A 22,769-nucleotide genomic window follows, 5' to 3' on the forward strand; every position below is an offset into this window, starting at 1 on the left:
CCCAGAGAACTCATGGATAACCAGTGTGGTGACTGTGGTATGTGTGTGTGTGTGGGGGGGGGTGGGGGGGGAGGTGTAAGAGGGCATAGAGGGCATACATGGTGATGGAAAAAATAAAATAATATAAATAAAAAGCGAAAGAATAGAGAACAAAATTTGTCAGCAATATAGCAACTGCTATAAAAAGTATGTTTGAATTTAATATTTTGGTTTGATTAGCAGGAGACATGGAGGGAAAACTGAGAAGAAATTGAAATTCATCAGGTAGAAAAGAGGGACAAAGGGAGAGACAGGTAGAAAGATGAACAAAGAAACAAAGGAAAAAGCAGAGTTGATTACAACCAACATAGAATAATGACTCGGCGATTGCAGAAATAGAACAAGACCTGGCCGAGTGGCGTGTTGGCCTAGCTTCCTCAGGCCTACAAATCCCAGTCAGAAATGACCAGCTATGGAGCCTGTACACTCATATATGAAAAATGCTTAGAGGATTTAATTTGATTCAAGAAAAACACCTCTCCCCTCCCTCCCCTCCTTCCCCTCCTCCATCAACTGTACTTGAAGTCACAACTTCAAACTCCCTTTGAAAAGCTTTCCCTACTTCCTCTGACTGAGTTAGGATTGTTAATGGGACCATGTAGGGCAGCCTGTAGATAATTCTATGCTCATTGTGGCCAGCTGGGAAGGGCTGGGGTTTGTCAGAGATTAACATTTGGAGAATTGGAAAGGCTACAGAAAGATGGCTGCAGTTATATAATGAAGGACCAGAATTAATTTAGAAGCCGGAAGGGACCCTGAAAAAGAAAATAAAAATGGGAATTACAAATGAGTAGATTTTTGCCACTGGTAAAAATCTGGGTCACTGGCAGCTGTATTTTCCCATTTCTGCTTTTGTCTGGGACTTTGATTGCACAATTGTCTAATAATAAGTGTTCATCATCCGAGTCTAACAATAGATTTCATTCCAGAATACAATTGTTATATAACAGAAATTCAATGTGTTGGAGAAAAAGTCAATCAACATAGTTTCAGGCTTTGTATGCCTTTGTTTGTAGGGAGTCAGGCATAAAGGAGCATTTGTCATTCGACTTTTCTAGTGCGTTTCCAGCATACTGTGCCTTGGGCATGACACATCAGAGTCTGCTGTTCATCTTTTATTACCTGCCAGTCCCCTCTGGAAAGAGCCTCCATGGAATTCATCACCTACAGTGTTAGTTTCAGGTATACATATAAATACATGTGAATGCATTGGTTGGGGATATTGTGGTTTCCAAGGGCAACTTGAATAAGAAAGTGCGAGATGAATAATGAAGGGGACCTTCTGCAGGAGGTATGAAGTTAATAATTAAAATGTTATTTACCAAAATACTGACAGCAAAGCTTTCTGTTGTTGTCTGTCAGCTATTTGACTGTCAGTATGAATAAGGGCAGCATGGTTATACTTATTTTATGTCTGCTTTGGAGAAGTTTGTGATGAAATGCTCTTCTCTACTGCACACTGAGTTTATAAAATATAATAAAAAAAACTTAATTTAGAATTTGCATTTGGAAAGCTCACTTAGTTTTAATAATCATTTCAAATAACTTCATTAGGCACTGAGTTTCAGAAGCATGAGGATGCTATAAAATTTTTATGCCTGTTTTGATTGTTATTAAGAGCATCCTCTTTGTTTTTCTCCAACTGTTTGTCTCATCCTAATAAAAATGTTTGAGGTTAAGTGATTAAAATTGAGAGCTGTGGAGGCTTAAAAAAATTAATACTCTTCCTCTCACCTTCTAAGTTCTTCTAGCTGGGCTCATAATCAAATGAACAGAGAGATTAACAGGAGAATATCAAATTTTAATACATGCACGTAAGCATGAAAATTCCAAAACAGTGATGCAAAATTGGGTGTATATGACATTTTGGACAAAGAGAAAAGGTGGGAAAAAGGGGTATTAGTTACAAAAGTGAGAATGGGCTAGAACACACTTGGCAGGCAAGTTATTGTTAGGTAACCCAGAAGCAATGGAACCAAGGGCTTATCTCGCTGTCAGGCCTCTGCCTGAAGCCCTCCTGCTTGCTTAATTCAAATGAGGCTAAACTGAACCCTGAAATCTCTTTCCTGGAGCAGGTTTCTTTATCTGACTCTCTTGGGCAGGAAAAGGGGAAGGGCCAAGGTTCTTTCTGCATCTTTTTGTTGTTGCTGTTGTTGTTTGTTTCCTCTTAATAAGCAGCCTAAAATCAGTATATTAAAAAGACAGCTTCAGAGTGGCAAAACTTGGGTCCCTTTCAGACCGCAGTTTCAAATGTTCAGCATTTTAGATAGGACAGCCCACTCATCTGCTCTAGAATATATTAAAACACTCAGTTGTCAATATGTAGCATTCTCATTATGGGTAATGTATCCGAGTTCTACTCTTGTTTTTTCAGACAGATTATTCTGAAAAGCTGAAATGTAGACTGGGAGGAATGCTGTGTTCAGGTCTGGGAGAGTGTCAGTTTTCTTTAGATGAAGTTAAGAAAATATAATGTAAGAAGCACACCTACTATGTGTATGGCACAGTGGTAGACCAATACACTGTTTGGAATAGTGTCATGCAGAGAAATAGACCTGGTCCTTACTGCTTCTTCATCTAGTGGAGAAGACCAATAAAAACCTAAGGAAACCCTGGCCAGTGCAGCTCAATTGGTTGAGCATTGTCTCATGCAACAAAAGGTCCCAGGTTCGATTCCTGGTCAGGGCACTTGCCAGGGTTGCTGGGCTTGATCCCCAGTAGGGGGCTGATAGGAGGCAGCCAATTGATGTTTCTCTCTCACATCCATGTTTTTTTTTTTTTCCCCTCACTCTCCCCTTTATCTAATAAATAAAAACAGATGTAGAAAAAAACTTAAGGAAGAATGAGGTCACTGACATGTATACTGAGTATAAGCAGTGTGCTTTGGTATGGAGACAAGAATAAGTGTACTTGCCATGAAAAAAGTGGGTAACTATGTGAAGAAGGGATTCACTGGAGTGATAAGCTGTGGCTTATCAAGTAGTGACCTATCATTGTCAGAGGAATCAAATGATGGATATGTTTGTGTAAGACAACCAACTTATCTGAAAGTAAATTTGTAGCTGTAAATGATGGCTTAGAGAAAGAGAGTAATTAGTATGTACATCATCAGCTTTTTGAAATGTTGGTTTCTAATTAAATCGGAGTAAGTTTTGTTACTCCTGAGCTTATGGTAGAACTGTATTTTCTCCCCGACCCCATACAGTTTTAGCCAAGGATTCTAGGCGACCCAGCTTTTGCGAAAACTCTTAAGAGTCATGCTATCTCCAGATCAGTCTAGATCAGTGGTTCCCAACATGGGGCACAAGTCCCATGGGGGGAGGGGTGTTCCAATTATCTATGGGAACGTATGCACAGGTGACCCAGAGCGCCTCATTTGGATATACCAATACAGACATCAAAGGGTACTTACTACTAATTAATATGGCCGAGCTTAACCAAAAACTAAGAAGAGAGAAGACACAGGAGATAAACAATGCAAGGAATCACACAGGTTTATTTACCAGAGAGCTGATGGGTTTCAGTCCTTGGCAGCCCACCCGGAGACACTCGCTGACAGAGACACACGGAGGTCGTCAAAATACGCCTCGGCAAGGAGCTTGGTCTCTTGACTCAAAGAGAGGCCTCTAACAGTTTGGGCTCAAGGCAGGGCAGGAATGGCAGTTTGGCAGTTTGGCAGTTTCCAGGGGGGAGGAGAACGGCTTGTCTGTGGAGGTCAGACAGATGTCTGACTGCTGCCGTGAGAGTCCTTCTTTTATACCCCATGGGTGGGCTTCTTCAGTGTCTCATATCAGTGTGCTCCGGTGGCCTTCTGGGCTTATCAGGATACACACGCAGGGGGTTACAAGGTACTTATCAGGGGTGCACACACAGGGAATTGTTGGTCAGGAGTTACAAGTCATTTGTCAGGAGTTAACATGCAGGGCGTTACCAGTTACTTATCAGGGTCACACACACACACACACACACACACAAATTAAGTTCCTCTTCTAAGTAAAGTTTAAAATTCACTCTAATAAAAATATGAAATTTGATTATACTATCTTATACTAACTAAACTTATTACTCTAACAAGGGGGGATTTGATTTTTAAGGGGGGGGGAAATTAAAGAATGAGATATTAACAGTGAATTTTTTGCATTTCTTATGGTTCTAGGGGCCTCATATACAGTTTATAAATATATATTGTGACATATTTATGCATTTCAGTTCTCCATTATATGTTTTGAAATTTTATTTGCTTTTTTTCATATCATCTCATATTATTATTAATTTAACAATTTCTTAGTGATTTCTTCCTCAGTACTTCAACTGTCCTTTCATTCTTTTATTTTTCTCTGTATGGATGCCATGTTCTTTGGAAGCTTGTTTAGACCAAAGTAATGGCCTTTTAGGCTTCCTCTATGTGAATAGGAGTTCACTTTTTGAATAATAAGAATTATATAAGGATTTTAGAGATGCTTAGGTGGGACATGACCAAAAAAAGGTTGGGAACCACTGGCCTAGGCCAATGTTGATGAACTCTTAGGAGAATAGAAAAAGTAACAATATGATTTTAGGGTACACGAATTTTCACAGCAAGAGACATACTCTCTCTCCTTGATAACTGGGATGGAACATTATATTTAATAGATGTAATAAAGGTGAGCCTTGGCGTTCACTTGATCTGACTCTCCACTGAATAACCTCCTTTGTGCTCTCCTGAGTAGGGCCATATTCTCAGGAAGAGAAAGTACATGAGAGGAGGGAAGGAGATGGTATGTGACATTCCCAGTTAACTAATGTCTGGAAAAGGACAAAGATTGTGTTCCATACCAGATGCTCTGGTAATGTGAGCAGCAGCAGCATGAGCTTAACTGCAAAAACACGGCAGCTGAACAAAGGCTCAATGGATTCAGAAGGGCGGATAGTGTGTGTGAAGAAAATCCGCTAGGATGATCATTTCCCAAGCAGAACAAATTCATTGGCAAAACCTTCCATAAAAATGAACAGTTATTAATCTTAGATTTGGTGTTTCAATAAAGAATATTTTACTGAGCTTCCCTATGCAAAGCAATGTCATAAAGTCATGCATTCAGCCAAATTCTTAGCAGTGCTGAACAGAAAATAGATTAAAAAACACATTCTTATCACCAAAAATAGACCTTATGGGTGTATGAGATTGTGAAATTGAGGGAGATGGCAATGTATCATAATAATTAAAATCTATTTATCAAAAACCTTGCGTGTGGCACTGAGCTAGCTGATATGTCAAGCAAGTTGGGTAAGATCTGTTCTCTGCCCTGTCGATACTTATGACTCATCCAGAAAACACCTGCACAGGTAGACACAGAGAGCTGATGCTTCCACAGTGCAGGGGGAACGGATGCCACCTGGGGTGAGACCGGAGGTCCATCCTGCTCTGCACCCTGTATCTGTCTGTATGCCAGGGCACTAATGCAGCTCTGTGGGAGGCTATGGCCCCAACTTTCTCTGCTTTATTCTATTTTCTGTGCAACTCTATAAAAACTTCCCGATTCTATTTTTATATTGTAAATGTGTTTTGTCTCTTAGGATTAAAAGTTTTGTTTTCAGATCTCAAGGTTTTTAGTTCATTTCATATTAATTTTTATTTACTTTAAATCCACCTTTTTTGAGTTCAAGTACCTCTCTCGATGTTAAAAATAGGTTTCTGTTTCATGTATAGTGGTTAAAAGACTACTCACTGAAACCAGAATGCCTGTGTGTTGTGTTGTAGACTGGCCAGTAATATCTCCACTAAGTTTTCATTTTTATAGTCTTAAAGAGTTTTACACTTTTTTCCTTTGCATAGTAAAACTTTATTTGCCTTTGGTATAATAATGATAACAATTATATGTGGTATACATTTATATAAACCCATTTCCATTCTTTTATAGCCCATGAAGGTTTTCTTAAGGTACAGTGGCTGGAACTATATTTATTACTCTAGTTCTGGGCTTATTATATTTTTAAAAGATAGAATGCCTTCTCTCATCATATTTAAAATATTCTTTTTGATGAGGCCCAGTATTTCTATCCGCAGCAGCCCATTAGTTGATCTCTTTACCGACAATTCTGTTTTTGGATCTTATTTCACAGAACCCATTCTCATAAATATATATTATATACTTTATGTATATTTAAAAATTTCTGCAATATCTTAACCAGTGTCACCCCAATAAATTCAATAGAAACTAAAAAAAGAAAAAAATTTGCAAGTCTTCCTTACCTTTGAAGTATATTTGTTGCTTTTCTGCCTATCCACAAAGCTTTCAGAAATCACTTTGATCCTCTCTATACAAGATAAACATAATTTTAGCTGCAAAATCTTAATTTCTCTGAAAAATATAAGGATTTATTATTCAATTTACTGATGAAAATGCTAAATAAGACCAGGGCTAGTACCAAGCTCAGGGAATTCACCAAATTTTTAGCATCCTTTGTTATTTAGCTTCATCTTATGTAAATAACATGGTGCTATATCTGTAGAAAATAAATCTTTTCTCTTTTGTGAAACGACTGCTCAGGCACATTTTCTAATACAGAATGTTCTGTGGCAGACTTTGCATGGCCTTGCCCCAGAGGTGGGATTTGCCCTGGGCTTGGTGCTGCTACTGTGTATTTTACCATCTTGCTGGGATGGACGAGGGATCCATCCCACCATTTACCATGTGGCACTTTCACACAGAGACTCTTTGTAGTGATAGTTTCTCAATAATTCTCGGATGGATGTGGCTATATAGGTGGAGCAGGGTCCCACCTAATCTCCCAGCTTGGACATAGGTTATTTTATGGTAAAAGTGCTGGCATCTCTGGTGGTAGAACTGGAAACTATCTGGTGATCCCTGACATTGGACTATCTCACCCCTCCACAGATGTGCTTGAGAATGAGAAACATGACACTTTTAATTTCATTGCTTAATGTTTAGAAAATTCTCTTGAACTATCATTATATTTAGTAAAATTCTGATTTTCTGTAACTTCCAAGAATTTTATCTGTATTTTCCTTGTGTGCTTAGTTTCACCTCAAAGGACATAGATTCCACTGAATGCTAAATTGAAATGTAAAGTTAAAAGACAAAGGCGTTGCATTTCCTGCTGCATTTTACATAAAATGGCCCTGCATTTAGTACTCCTAAAGGTAACATCTTTAGTTTTCAGTGTTTTGTTGTCTGTAAAGTTTGTAAGTAGCATGAAGAAATGAAAGAAGAGTTTCAAACCATCCGTTTGGATTCTGTACTTTCTAGGTGTGAAATTAGGTGAGTTACCACATCTTGGTTCTGGCAGTACCTTCCTCATTTATACAACACACGCTAACACACCTTTCTATTTTTATTTTTTTAAAAATCATTTATATAACACATGCTAACACACCTTTTTAAAAAAATTATGTATTTTATTATGTTCCATGAAACAGCAAGTAATTCATCTGTAGTTATCCTAAAGCATCTAGTATTCTAGGTATTCATTTGTTGAATAAATGCAAGTAGAGTAGTCCCAGTAAGTCACTTGTCAATAAGAGGTGTGAATGTACTATAAATATTCTCTTCAATTTCTGTTTTTGGTATATTTTAAAATGTGTGTGGTCCCAATCAGTTTTGACACAGTAAATATTTACTACAAACAACTATTAAAGAATTTATATTAGAAAATGAGCCATTACAAGAATTATTTATAGTAATAAGAATCAACTCTTTCTGAAAATATTTACTTGTCAAAAACCTAAAGGTTATAGGAAAATAAAGAACTTTCATTATTTTATTTTTATTTTTCCATTTTACTTTATGAGTTTCTGTACCTTTTAATTTTTTTTTCAATGACGATTATTACATTTGTAATAAAGAACAAAGAACAACAAAAATCTTCAGAGATTCCATGTATTCAGATGGAGCCTCCTAAAATGCAATAGACTTTAAGGATTACAATTCTTTAAAAATATACAGATGAAGGTCTAGCTTTCAGGATAAATAGCTCTGTGGGTAATGGGTCCCTAAGAATATCTTCATTTTCTGTAAGTTGGAAATTGGTGGCCTTTTGGGTCCTTGTGCATAATGATCTCAGAGATTTCCTAATTTTTGTATGAGACTAAAGGGACTTTGCAGAAACAGTTTGGTTGAATCACTTACTAGGCCATAAATAAGTGTTCTGTGCTTTCAAATAAGCTCCAAATCATGTTTACTTATCTGGCTGGTGAACTAGATATGTAAAAAGGAGAATATTTTGGGCAGGGTCTTGAGTAAGATGTGGAATAGATCAGAGTCTACAAACATAGTTAATTGTCAGGACTGAGTAAATATTTTGTAATTGGTTCTTTTCAATGTTTCTTTAATATCATTCCTTAATGTTTAGAAAATTCTCTTGAGATATTAGCATGTTTTAGTTATGCTATGAGGAGATGCAGGAAATAAGATTTTGCCCATGTCTTAAAGGAAGTAATCATATGCCTGGTGATAAGTTGTGGTTTAGAGGATAAATAGAGTGACTCCCTTCCCCCGCACCCCACCACTAAGGAAAGCTGAAATTAATGAGGTCAAGACACAAAGTTGTTATGGAGCAGCTTGTCATCAGCAGAAACTTTTCTTTTTAAAAGCCTTTCCTGAGAAAAGTTCAGAGGCGTCCATGTAATATTTTCTCTAGGAAAGTTGTTTTGATTACATTAGCCTATTGGGTTATCATCAGATCCTATTGGACAGCCAAAGAAATCTCATTTGGAATCATTTTTGAAAGAGAGATCAGAGTCAAATGTCCCTTCTGACTTTGTATTCCAACATGGTAGGGTTTAGTTGCCATTCATTCATTAGAAAATATTTATTAACCCTACCTGGTTTGGCTCAGTGGATAGAACGTTGGCCTGTGGACTGAAGGGTCCTAGGTTTAATTCTGGTCATGGGGAACATGCCTGGGTTGTGGGCTCAAACCCCAGTAAGGGGTATGCAGGAGGCAGCCAATCAGTGATTCTTTCTCATCAGTGATGTTTCTATCTCTCTTCCCTCTCCTTTCTTCTCTGAAATCAATAAAAATATTTTAAAAAGAAAATATTAAATTTCCATTTTATTCTAGGCAATAGATTAAGCACAAGGGTACATTTAAAAATGCCACCTTCCAGAAATCTCCAGTCCGTTGACTAGGTTTGCTCTGTCAGTCTTTCCTGATTTCACTTCCTAGTCCATCTATCTTGGATTTCTTATTTTATTATTCTCGTCTCTTAGTTGCCAATATCTTCAACTTACTTTGTCATTGTCTTCCTGAGTTTGTATCCTCACAAACCTCAATCCTGTGTTTTTAACACCTCAAACAGAGCTTTGCTGGAGAAAAATTACTTACCTGTGTGGTACGGATTGGTGCCACCACAACTTTAAAGTCTCCAGTTCCTGTGGGGCACTCAACATTTTTGTTTCTTGAGTTGGTTCTTTCTCATTCTCTGCTATGACTATGTCAAACCAGTTCCATCCTCCTTAAAAACTTTAGTTTTCCATATCCTACTGTCCGAGGATTTTCCACCTGAAAGACGAAATTGAAGGCTCCAGAACTGTCTACCTTTCTTGTCCACCACTTAAGTGACCTTAATCTTCCTGAGGCTCAGTTATGTCATTTGAAAAGTGATCATTTAATGTTGACAATTTCCTTTCCCCTAATTCCCTTCTTCCTCCTTATTTTTCATCTTCCTTCCTCTTCTAACATTCTTCTTTTCTTTCTCTTAGAGAGGAAGATATAGTAAAGTTTTGTATCTAGTGAAGCACCAAACCACCAAATCTACCTCGCAAATATCTGGAATTTCTTCTTCTTCTTCTTCTTCTTCTTCTTCTTCTTCTTCTTCTTCTTCTCTTCTTCTTCTTCTTCCTCTTTTTTTTTTTTTTTTTTTGGCCCTAGTGGATATTGGGAATCCTACCTAGTTCCTTGGTTTATTGCTGCAGTGTTTCTTACCTCTAGATGGGGCACCTAAGTATACACATGGTATTTAAAGAATCACAATACTTGAGTTAAACTAATCATTGGCTTTTGATTTGGAGAAAAAAGTATGTAGATGAAAGAAAGCTACTTTAATTATACTGATAATTATTTTACAAAGCACTAAATGAAATTTCTAATAGGAAACTAAACAGTTTACTAATTGTGATGAAAAAGACAATAATTATGAATTATTTGAACAGGCTACAAAGTTTAATAGGAGATCTACTTTCACGGGGGATTTAAGAAAATTAATCATCTTCGAATAGGGTGGCTATACCAAATTGTCCAGAGAGTTGGGTTAATTTTGAGGGGTGGCCAGAAGAGTAGATAATCAAAAATAGCTTGGGCAAGAAGGAAACAATGTTGGCCACAGAAATGATAAAACCAGTTTTGTTAAGATGGAGATAGAGTTTGTGGGTGAAAATGACCAGTTATGGAGCCCGGAGAGATTGGTGAGGCTGGGTTATGCAGCATCTCAGGTAATACGAATTCGAATTTTTCCAGAAGGTGCTGGGAAATTGTACTAAGCAAAGAAATAACAAGACCAAAATTGTGATTTAAAGCAGTAACTCATGAAGTAGTCTAGAGGATAGCAGAATGGGCACACTGAAAGTAGGGAGAACAGTTTGGTAATGGCTATGTTAATCCAGGTGAGAAAATGGGAAGTGCCAGCACTCAATTTTACTAGTAAATGGTGAGTTCACTGAACAGAATTATCACAATGTATTTAACTCATCCTACTTTAATCTATGCTGCTTTCAAGTCTTCACTATTATAACAGAGGTGCACTGGACATACATATAACTTTACATATTTTGAATTATTTTCCCAGACCAGGTTGCCAGAGTTAAGAATAGGAGTTAGTAGGCATGGATACTTTTAGATCAGTTGATGCAAGTTTTTGATATCTCTTTGAAATATCTCTTCTGTGAATATTTTAAATACATTTTCCTCCCATTTTCTTTGAAGAATATACTTTAAGAAAACTGAAGACACATTCTTTTCAGTTTGACACATTCTTTTGATAATCATTGATCCCTTTCCTCCCATTATTTCTAACAGAGATGAAAACATGTGAGATTTTCTTGGCTTGCGTTCTTTTTTGTGCACTTTATCGTTAACAAAAATCAAAGTGTATGAAGGATTATACCTCAGACGATAGCCAGTATATAGGGGTCAAAACAAAGTTATTTTTTTTTTAAGTATTGGCATTAAAAAGCTAACTGTTAGAGAAAATTAAAAGTAAATGAATAAAATCAGTGATATTTAGAATGTAAATAACACTGGTTACTTTATTAAAAGGAAACTTATTAGGTCAAATTAGGGTTTATATTTAATGCTTGGCAGAATCCCTTTAGGTTAAGCCTCTTTTAGTTAATTTGATCAGACCATGGATTTGAAATGCAAAATGACAACCTTATATTAATCCATATAAGCAACTTTCAAAAGAAACACTATGATGAGAAAAACATGAATTATGAAAATATCTTGTAATAGAAAACATTCTGTAAGGTCACTCCTGTGTATGAGACAACAGAGCCATCTGATGTAATGATAGCAGAAACATTTTTGAAGTGGGAAAAGCTTCTCTGGTGGAAATGTCAAAAGAAATCAGAATCAACCTGTTGTAGAATTTTGAGATCATCTACATTAAACATGAATCAGATTTGCATATTCATGCGATGCGATCAAATAAAACTGAATATCTGTGCTTATGCTCACGGTTCCTCCAACCTGGCTTACTTCATCCCTCTCTATCTTCAGCTCAGGTGCCCCCTTTTCTGGCCTCATTTCTCTGGCTTTCTGATGACTCTATTTATAAAATATCCTGCCTGTTTAAGAATAGCAGCATTTAGAGTTCAAGTATGAGAATGTTGGACACACTGCCCTCTCTGAGAACCCTTAGACTACTTGACATTACCTCACCTGAGTGGTTCCTCTCATTTATTGAGTTCAGGATCTATAAATTAGGGTCTAACTCAATGGGAGCCATCTCCTGTAAGTTAGGGGCCCATGAAGTAACCTAACATAAAGTATTTTCCCAATAGAGATGCCCAGTAATGCATGGTGCCTGGGTAATAACAATCAGAACTAACATTTGTTTAGTACTTACTAGGCACCAGGCACTGCTTGTGCAGCATAAACGTGCAACCAAAAGATTTGTCAGCTGCAACTGCATTGCTGACTGCTTGAGAAACGTTTCCAAACTTATAGGTAACAGCTGCAAAGGGTCCCCCCAAACCCTCCAAACTTCTCTAGCTGTCTTACTGTTTCCCTAAGGCCCTTGGTCCTGTCTTCAATCCATGCACTAAAGAGTTAACACCTGTCCTGCAGGAGCTCTCTTGAATTCTGCTCTAGCCTCCCAACACTGCAGCACCCCAGGGGGCAGTCTTACTGACAGTATTCATTTAAGGAGCATCAAGTACTTGTGCTCTAGTGCCAACTGTCTGGGTTCAAATCCTAACTCTCCTACTTACAAGATATGTGATTTGGGGCAAATTAATCTTTCTTTTTTACTCAATTTTCTTCACCTCTAAAATGGAGTTGATAATGTAGCTATCTCAAGGGATGGTTTTGAAATTAAATGCATCAATATATACAGAGCATTTAGAAGAGACTTGACTCATAGTAGGTATAATAAAAGTGTTATCACCTGAGGATATTTTCCCATTGATTTTTAGAGAGAGTGTAAGGGAGGGGGAGAGACAGAAAGAGAGGAACATTGATGTGAGAGAGACTCATCAATTGGTTGCCTCCTGCATGCTCCCCAGTCAGGGCCTGGATTGAACATGCAACCGAGGTATGTGCCCTTGACCAGAATTGAAGCCAGGACCCTTCAGTGCGAAGGCTGACGCTCTATCCAGTGAGCCAATCTGGCCAGGGCTACAATTGTATTTTTTTTAATAACTCTTTCTTGTAGAAGGACTAAAACCATCTTAAGTCCCCACCAGCTTAAATTTTATCAACCCAAATAATGAGGACTATGGATAACCTGCTATGTATGGATGAGGCAAAAGCAAAGACATAAAAACAAATAAAACATGATCCCTTTCATGAAGAATCCTATATAAAAGCCTAATATGCTAAGTGACCGGTCATCTGGCCATCTGTTTAACCAATCAAAGCGTAATATACTAATGATATGCTAAGGCCATTCAACTGCTCACTATGATGTGCACTGACCACCAGGGGGCAGACGCTCCAACTGGCAGGTTAGCTTGCTGCTGTGGTCAGGCCGGCGAGATGTGCCAGACATGCCCTGGAGCCCTCCCACAGTCCCTCCCTGGCTGGCCAACCTCCCGTGTCCCTCCTTGGCCCTGATCATGCATCGGTGGGGTCCCTCGACCTGGCTTGCACCCTCTTGAAATCCAGGACCCCTCGGAGGATGTTGGAGAGCCGGTTTCAGCCTGATCCCACAGGCCAGGCCGAGGGACCTCACTGGTGCACTAATTCGTGCACCAGGCTCTAGTCTTACAATAAAGTACTGTGATGGAATTGAAGGCTTCCATGTGGTAAAGAAAGTGATTCAGGTTGTTCAGGGATAGCAAACTCAAATTCCAGGCAGATAATGAAGAGACACCATTGGCTAGATGGTGAACACCAGAGCTGATACCCCTTTCCAAGAAGGAGCCAACATGTGGCTCTAGCCAGTCATTGCCATGACAAAATGTGGCCCCAGTGATGCCAGTATTCCAAATCTCCAAAAAATGCCATAAATCTGGATTTTTATGTTAAATTTTATAATTTTTAAATATTGGCAATTAAAGTATAAAGTAGAGAGTAAAGAAGAAAAGAAAGTTTCTCAATTACCACATAGAAGATCTCAAAAAGACTGGAATGCTGCTCAGAGTATGCAGAAGTTCTAGAGGGCCCCTGGTTAGAGTGATAGCTGTAATGACCCTAATTTTTCCCCAGCAGTGGTATCTAGAATGGTATTGAGAGATGTTGGTTGAAATATTTAACCATTAGCACAGCTAGTAAAAATAACAACAACAACAAAAATACAACTGTAAAAGAACATATAATTGAGGAAGTTGAGTGAACAAGTTTTTATGAGTCACACAGATAATATTAGAATTGGAACTCCATCTAGTTCAACTGTCAGGCTGTGGTGATGTGGGAAGTTCCTTAAATAATTCCCATTCTTCCTTGGCAGTTATATGACCTTAAACAAATCACTTAACCTCTGTGGACCTATTTCTGCCTTGGCAAAAATATAGGTAATAGCAAATGTTCCCTGCATGTTTTGTAAGTACTAAATGAGACATAATATTGTCTGGTTATGAAATGCTTGTAAAATGTTAATATACTTGCTAAGTATGATTGTTTTTATGATGGTGATTCTAAATGAAAATACAAAGGCTCCAGAAGGACTTGCTAGATAGTTGAAAAGTCAGAATTAGAACCCAAACCACATGAATCCTGGCTCATAGGTTTTTTAATGAAACTTCATTCATATTGTAGCTGACTGTAATTGAAAGATTAAGGAGAATAAAAATACTCCACTGGAGGCAAGATAAACCAGGGATTCCCCTAAATTTGTTTCAGTTATTATAGCTATGCCTATACTCTGATTATCTACACTAATAAAAGAGAAACATGGTAATTGGCATACGACCGCTACCCTTCCCATTGGCTAATCAGCGTATCCTTATGCAAATTAACTGTCAGCCAAGATGGCGGCCAGCAGCCATGCACTGAAGCGAGCAGGGAGGCTTGCTTCCTCCAGGAACTGCAGACTCCAATGTACCCCGCCTCACTTGCCGGCCTCTCAACTGCAACTCTAAGCAACTATTACTATGTTGCAAATAAGAAGCCCTGGACCGCAACATTGTATCCATGTTTTCAGCAGCGAGGCCTCAGAGCTAAAGCTGGCCCAGAATAAAAAAAAAAAAAGAAAACAAGGAGCGGTTGGAAGCTTTTAGTCAACTGCCAGCGGGAAAACAGCCCTCAGCCCCTCAGCCAGCCTGGCCAGGCACCCCAGTGGGGACCCCCACCCTGATCCAGGACACCCTTCAGGGCAAACCAGCCGGCTCCCACCCGTGCACCAGGCCTCTATCCTATATAGTAAAAGGGTAATATGCCTCCCGGCACCGGGATCAGCGAAGCAGCTAGGCTCCTGGCACCGGGATCAGCGTGACGGGGCAGTGCCCAAACCTCCTGATCAGCCCTGCTCTGTGCCTGATAGGGGGGGAGCTCCCCAATCCCCCGATTGCCCTGTGGCTCTGTGTGTGACAGGGTGCAGCGCACCAACCCCCTGACCGGCCCTGCTCTGTGTGTGACAGGGTAGGACCATAACCTCTCCATCGGCCCTGCCCTGAGTGTGACAGTGGCGGCGCCCCAACCCCCTGATTGGCCCTGTTCTGTGGGTAATAGGGGGTGGTGCCCCAATCCCCCTCCACAGGCCTTGCTCTGTGTGTGACGGGGTAGAGCCATAACCTCCCCATTGGCCCTGCCCTGAGTGTGACAGGGTGCAGCGCCCCAACCCCTTGATCTGCCCTGCTCTGTGTGTGACAGGGGGCGGTGTCCCAGCTCCCCTATCGGCCCTACTCTGTGAGTGACAGGGGGCAGCGCCCCAACCCCCTGATTGGCCCTGCTCTGTGAGTGACAGGGGGCGGTGTCCCAGCTCCTCTATCAGCCCTACTCTGTGAGTGACAGCGGGGAGCCCCTCAACCCCCTGATGGACCCTGCTCTGTTAGTGACAGGGGGCAGCGCCCCAACCCCCTGATTGGCCTTGCTCTGTGAGTGACAGGGGGCAGCGCCCCAACCCCCTGATCGGCCCTGCTCTGTGCGTGACAGGGGGTGGCGCCGCAACCTCCCCATTGATCCTGCCTTGAGTCTGACAGGGGGTGGTGCCCCAACCCCCCAATCGGCCCTACCCTGAGCGTGACTGAGGGTGGCATCGCAACCTCCCGATCCGCCCTGCTCTGTGCATGACGGGGCGGCGCCCCAACTCCCCAATCGGCCCTGCTCTGAGCCTGACCAGGGGCTGCACCTAGGGATTGGGCCTGCCCTCTGCCACCCGGGAGCAGGCCTAAGCCAGCAGGTCCGTTATCTCCAGAGGGGTCCCAGACTCTGAGAGGTCACAGGCCAGGCTGGGGACCCCCCCCCCTCCAAGTGCACAAATTTTTGTGCACCGGGCCTCTAGTCCTAGTATAGAAGAGAAAGTCAAAAGACTGAACTAAAGGTATTCTTCATTTGATAAAAACTTTTGATTTGAACATCTGTTATGGAGTTAGAGGCATATCCTATGACTTAGTTCTGGGGATTTTGCTGGTGCAATTCGCAGGTTAGTAACTAGGTGAATGGTCTTTGGTCAGGATTATCTGAATCTTTTCTTTTTGGTCCGGATTATCTGAAGACAGGTGAATGTTACAAAAGTAAAAATTGTACCCCCTCTTTCAGTCTCCAGAAGCTGACTTGCCTTGGCTTTATTGATAAATGGAGACAACTGTGCCTCAGCAGCGACTCTGGTCATGTATTTATATAACTCGCCCCCAGATATGAAACTTCTCAGGGCATGCTCTTCAAAAAAGACAATAGCTTAAAACATTTTAGAATGTAGTTTTTGACCCTGACTCTGCCACTTTTCTTTCCTCTGAAACCATAATGCTTTTGTATAACAACATCAAACATAGCAGTGTCAGCTTAAAAAAGCACAACACTTCAATTTTTTTGTTTGTTTTAGTGTTGGTTTTTGTGTCCTGGGACTCAGGGGTGATTCTGTCCACTGCTGGTATGAAGACCCTGAAGCTCTTCACCTCTAGCCCCTGCTGGAAATAGGCCGTGTCAAGTCTATCAAGGGATCCTTGCAAAGATTATAACTAGAGTGTAGGAGGTTTGGTTATTTTGTTTAAAAATGTTTTTCTTTACATATCAAGCTATACGACAGTTTAGGGATGACAGTTTTACACTGTAAAACACAGTTACAGAATAGTATTTCATGAAGTGCTTTTTTGAAGTAAAGTAAATTTTGATGCAATAAGTTTGAGGTAAGAAAAAAGAGAGAAGAGAATCAAATCTCAGGTACTTATGCCTCTGGTCAAAGCCATTAGAGATGCTAAAAAAGAAGACTTTTGGGCTGAAATGCCTTTGGCAAAATTATTTAGGAATAAATAATGTAAAATACCCCAGAGTAAAAAGTAAGAATAGAAATCTTGACTAGTTGGGCAAGATCTTAATTTATTTCATGATATTTCCCAAACCACATATGTAAGGTGATATTGAATATCCAGCTTGTCAGCCGAATGTTGGGCTTTGTAATTTTAAGTTATTCAATTGGATGTGGAAATGACAAAATTTAGCTCATTATAAAAGTCTCCTATATTAATTTTAAAATTTAGCTCTCCAATTATCATACTTTCTTGACAACCAAATTTGGTTGTGTGCATGATCTGATATTGGACTTTTTGTTTATTAACTATTACAGGATTCAAGAGATGAATGTAATGAGACGGAAGGCAGCAGGATGAGTAAATTAAGAAGGACAAGAAAGAAAGTCACTAAATCACATATTTCTTCAACTGAAATAGGAGAAATGGATATGTCCAACTCAAAAGGTAGTTTGTACAACTGCTCAGCAAAGAGCATGAGACACTTAATCTCAAATATCTTGCTACCATTATCTCTCAAGAATATGTCATCAATGACAATCTCTATTTGGTCCACATTTTCATAATACATTTGCTTTTCTTCTATGGAAGAAGCAAAAACAAATAAAATTTATTTGTACAAAGTCAACATAAAAGATGGTAAATACAGGGTTACAATGTAAATATATAAAAACAATCAGCCAAACTATTCAGAATTTAAAGGGGGAAGAATGAGGAGATACAGTGGGAAAAAAAGAGAATATAATAGAAGCAACACATAAGTAAGAAGAGAAGCACATTTCTGTTCTGAGAATGAGCACAAAGATCATTACTGAAGATTTGGGAGGCCACAATAAAGGTGGGGGCACGTTTTCATACCACATGTTGGAATTCCAACTAGACTCTAATGGGCCTGAAACAGCGCTGAACCTAGGAGTTAAATTGGACAACAGACTCCATTCTAGGAACAGTGGTGTTTTCCAAGGCAGGTCAGTAGGAAAGGGCAGTGCATGGCAGCAATCAAAAGCAGTCAGACTTTTTATAAATTTTTAAAATTACTTTTAAATTCTCTAGAGACATTGCACCCCCTTATGGCCTGCAACCAGGGTGTACTATGCTCACTGCCCTTTATTTGGCATTTTACCGCTTAGGAATAAATTATTTCCTCAAGCATTTCTCTCCATATCACATTGGAAGACAGCTGAAAACAATGGCAACATCTCTTAACATTTTTCTATTTTACTACAGAAAGGATCAAAGAACAAATGGTGTGTCACACATTTGGGGATATGAGCAACCCAGCTGTGGGAACTGGCTCTGATGAATCGCATCTGCAAGATGACAAGGACTCCCAGGATCATACAGCAGAAATGAAACCCTCACCCCTCAAAACATCAGCCAGGGCTCCTGGTAATGAATTCAACCCAGACTCCAGCTGTACTGGTAAGGACTCTGGGACAAACTGGCATATAGCTCCAGCCACTATTCCTAAATGTGTATGTGAATTAGAGATAATGTGATGTTGATTGAGGAATGCTAGCCCGGGAGTCAGAATACTTAAAATAATTTATACAGCTATCATTGATAAAAGTGCTTTACAGTTTTCTTTACACACAAGGCTGCTCATCTAGAAAATGGAAAGGCTGTAATGGATGATCTTTCAAGTCTTCTAAAAGTGAAATTCTGTTATTCTAAATTTATGGCTTATTAATAGTGATACGGCTAATTCAGACTATGAATGTATTGGTTAAAAATCTCTGAGATCCAAATGACAGAAACTAGTTAAAAAGAGGTATTTTTTCTCCCCACGAGGGAATCAATGTTGAAAGAATTGAACAAACAAGTTTGGAAAGTAAGAAAATAGCAGTTTGTGACATTAGAGGTACAGTATCCACCAAACAACGCTTACTTCTGACACTAATTGCATATTTGGGAATTCCCCAAAATTAGTTTTGATAATTCACTATAAGGACTCACAGAACTCACTGAAAGTGATTATACTTAAGGTTATGGTTTATTATTGTGAAAGAACACAGGTTAAAATAAGCCAAGAGAAGTAACTCATGGGGGGAGTGCAGGAAAGTTCTGAGCATAGAGCTTCCACTTGCCTTCTCCCAGTGAAGTCATGGACAACACTATTCTCTTGGCAACAATGTGTGAGTGTTGTAACCAGGGATGCTCACCTGAGTCTTGGTGTCCAGAATCTTTATTGGGGTTCCACAGCCAACTGGCCGTGTGACTGACCTGAGTCTTCAGTCCCGCTGAGGGTCAAGCTGATACCACATGACTCAACAATAAATGACATTGCTAGATATTCTAGTGGGGCCAGAAGCTCCCGGTAAACTACTCTTGTCAGGCAGGAAATTCCGAAAGCTTAGAGATGACTTCCCAGGGACCAAAGGTAAAGGCCAGTGCTCTCCTTGGGCAAGGGGAAATTCTTTACTACACACAGGGCCTGAGGAGGAAGTAGAGCCTGGAAGTGAACGCTATCAGCACTCCATATACATTAGTTTTCTATTGCCAGCATAACAAATTACCACAAACTTAGCATCTTGACAGAACACAATTCATTATCTCAGACTTCTGTATGTCACAAGTCTGGGTTGGCTCAGCTGGTTTCTCTTTCACAGGTTTTGCAAGGTCAAAATCAGAGTGTTGGACCTCTAGCTTCTTAGCCAGAGACTCCAGGGACTATCCACTTGCTGTTCATTGAGGTTGTTGGGAGAATCCAGATCCTTACAGTTGCAGGACTGAAGTTCCTATTTCCTTGCTGGCTGCCAACTGGGGTGGCTCTTAGCTCCTAGAATCCTCTCTCTGTTTCTGTGTCTCTCAGCCAGCAATGCCTCAAATCCTTCTCGTGTTTGGAATCTCTGAATTCCCCTTCTTCCGCAAAATAATATATATATATATTTTTGCTGCCTACAATTAGAGAAAGTTCTCTGCCTTTAAGGGCCAACATGGATAATCCATAACAATATTAATTTTTAAGGTTTGTACATAACCTTAATAACATCTGCAAAGTCCATTCTGCCATACAGTTTGATGTAATCTACAGGTTCCAGGGTTTAGAGTCTGAAAGTCTTTGGGAGGCCTATCACACTATCTCTCATCTTTGCATTTCTCTGTGCTTTTTGGTTTCATGAATTTCTCCATGAAAAGCATGAGCACTGACAGCCCCTAAGCATCAGGGGTTATCAACACAAGTGGTACAGGGGCCAGGTAAATAATACAAATGCAGGAGGTGGGCTGGTATAAGAAAACAGGAAGTGGTGCTGGCTATGAGAAACTAGAGTAGAGGGTGACAAACGATAGCCCACGGGCCAAATTAGCTTGCGAGCTGCTGGTTTTTGTAAAGAATCTTTTGTATTGTCTATGGCTGTTTTTGTGCTACAATGGCATAGTTGAGTAGTTGGATACCATTTGGCCTGCAAAGTTGCAAATATTTGCTATCGGGCCCTTTATAGAAGGTATTTGTCAATCCATGAATTAGAGCATGCATACACCATTCCAGGCTACCTCAGAGCTCCAGCCAATGGTTGCTATGAAGACATATCCATCTAGTATTTAAAATCTAGTTTTATCAAGAGAAGCCTGAGCTCAAAATTTTTATATGAAATTTTCTGATATTTGAGTGTCAACTCATTCAAAATATTTTTCAAACATTGGGAAGACTAATTTGAAAACATCTGCCAGCCACATTGGCTCTTCCACAAGCAATTTGTAACCTTCAGCCAAAAAAGGGAGATGGAATTTTCCATTGCTTAGTCTCAAGTCAAAAAATCTGAGGAAAGAATTTGTGTCATGAGCTGTCTCTGCACAAATCAGCTAGGTGCTTGGGTACCATGATTGACTCAATTTAGTTAATTCAGAAGCTCCCTCTCTGGCCCAGGGCAGGATGAAGTTTTTTAAAGCCCTAAGCACCAAAAAGTTTACAAACCCAAAGAAAACACATTCATGTGTATTTTAAATTAATTTAAAATTAAACATAAAAAATAGCCCCCCAAATAAGTGCAAAGAATTTCAACGTTGTATTTTCTCCTCTATAATACTTACTCTGAATTTCCATATGTATATGAAAAGTTCCTCCCTCTCCCTCACCCACATTTCTACATTTTATTGTTTCTGTCCCTGCTTTGTACCAGGTTATTCTGCCACCTGGGCTTTCCAACACTGCGGGGCTAGCACGAGGGTGGGGTACATTTGCACTAGCAGGGTGGCTCTCAGAGGGGACATGTGGATACAGAAGAGCAGGCCCTGGGAAGGGAGCGTGCAGATTATCCCCGGCATTCCATAAGCTGAATGCTTATAGAGTGCACTTTCTGAATTAATATTTCTGAAAGCCCACATGTCTAGCTAATCTGCCTTTTATAAGTGACTATGGCTTGCTCACTACAACTGAACTATGTCCTTGTTGTCACTGAACACAGCCTTCTAGTTGCTACAGAGCTTGGAGGTTTTATGTTTTTTTGTATGTATTTTCTGATTTCTTCCCCCTAAACATTCACACTGGTAAAACTTCCTCTATAAAAGCACACTGATTTAATTTATTAGTCCTCTGAGGGGATGGAAAAGGAGAACGCCTCCCAGGAACCACACTGTAAGAAAAACAAATGAGACCCTGAACTGGCAATTATCTGCCTGCTATTCATCATGGGCATCTGGGAAGGGCTGACCAAAAGGTTTAATTGTAACTAACAAGTATGATTTATTTGAAGAAAAGAAATTCAGACAATGATGCAGCGAGATTAGTTACTGCCTTGAAAATGAAATTAGATTGGATAGGGTTCTCATAGTTGGTGAAAGAAATGAACTTTCAAATGAAAAATGGATACTTAGGAAACATGCCAAAATATGTGATGTCAATTTTTGCTTCTTAATTAGACAAGGTCAAGTCACACACCATGTATTAATGAATGAATGAATGAAATAATTGACTCACACACCTGCTTATGAAAGCCATCCAGTGCCTACGATATGCCTGTACTGCTACAGGTACCAGGGTTACAGCAGCAAGTAAACCTCAGCCCTGGTTTCTTGGAGCTGACATGCAAGTGGGAAAGACAGACAGTAACATGTGTCATACAATATGCAGGTGGTGATGAGGACTCTGAACGAAACTAGATCAAATTTGTTATGGGCTAAATTGAATCTCCCCAAAATTCATATGTTGAAGTCCAAGCCCCTAGTACCTCATAATGTGACTACTTGGATATGGGATTTTAAAAGAGGTAATTAATGTTTAGTGAGTGGTATAGGGTCTCCCCTACATCCAATATGACTGGTGTCTAGTATGACTGTGTCCTTATAAGGATGAGGACACACACACATATAGAGGGAAGACCCTGTAAAGAGGACACATGGTCTTACATCTGTAAGCCAAGGAGAGAGATCTTCAGAAGAAACCAACCCTCCTGACACTTGACCTTGGACCTTTACCCTCTAGAGCTGTAAGAAATAAATTTCTGTTAAAGATACCTGGTATTTGTTATGGCAGCCCTAGCAAACTAATACATATACTCACTATCTGGCCATAGAGAAACTTGGTGATCTTAAACAGAATCAATGGTTGGACCTGTGCTCATTGTGATAAAATCCCATAGGATTAATATTCTAGGTGATTATGTTTTATTCATTTTTTACCACAAATTATCTCAGCTTTGCATTCAATGACATGTTCATTGTCTACAG

The 22,769-nt window shown here is 39.7% G+C and overlaps 1 protein-coding gene across 1 annotated transcript in view; it reads left to right on the forward strand.

Moving 5' to 3' along the window:
* Positions 1–1,300: 1,300 nt before the first annotated feature.
* Positions 1,301–22,769, forward strand: part of LGSN (lengsin, lens protein with glutamine synthetase domain) — a 29,548-nt gene continuing 8,079 nt past the window's right edge. The window contains exons 1-3 of the mRNA XM_070419101.1: positions 1,301–1,330; positions 17,420–17,549; positions 18,330–18,524. Of these exons, the coding sequence (XP_070275202.1) occupies positions 1,301–1,330; positions 17,420–17,549; positions 18,330–18,524 (355 nt within the window). The remainder of the gene's footprint in view (positions 1,331–17,419; positions 17,550–18,329; positions 18,525–22,769) is intronic.

The sequence above is a fragment of the Myotis yumanensis genome, unplaced genomic scaffold, assembly GCF_028538775.1.
Source record: "Myotis yumanensis isolate MYYU_CA2020_CCGP unplaced genomic scaffold, mMyoYum1.0.hap1 SCAF_6, whole genome shotgun sequence".
Classification (NCBI taxonomy): Eukaryota; Metazoa; Chordata; class Mammalia; order Chiroptera; family Vespertilionidae; genus Myotis; species Myotis yumanensis.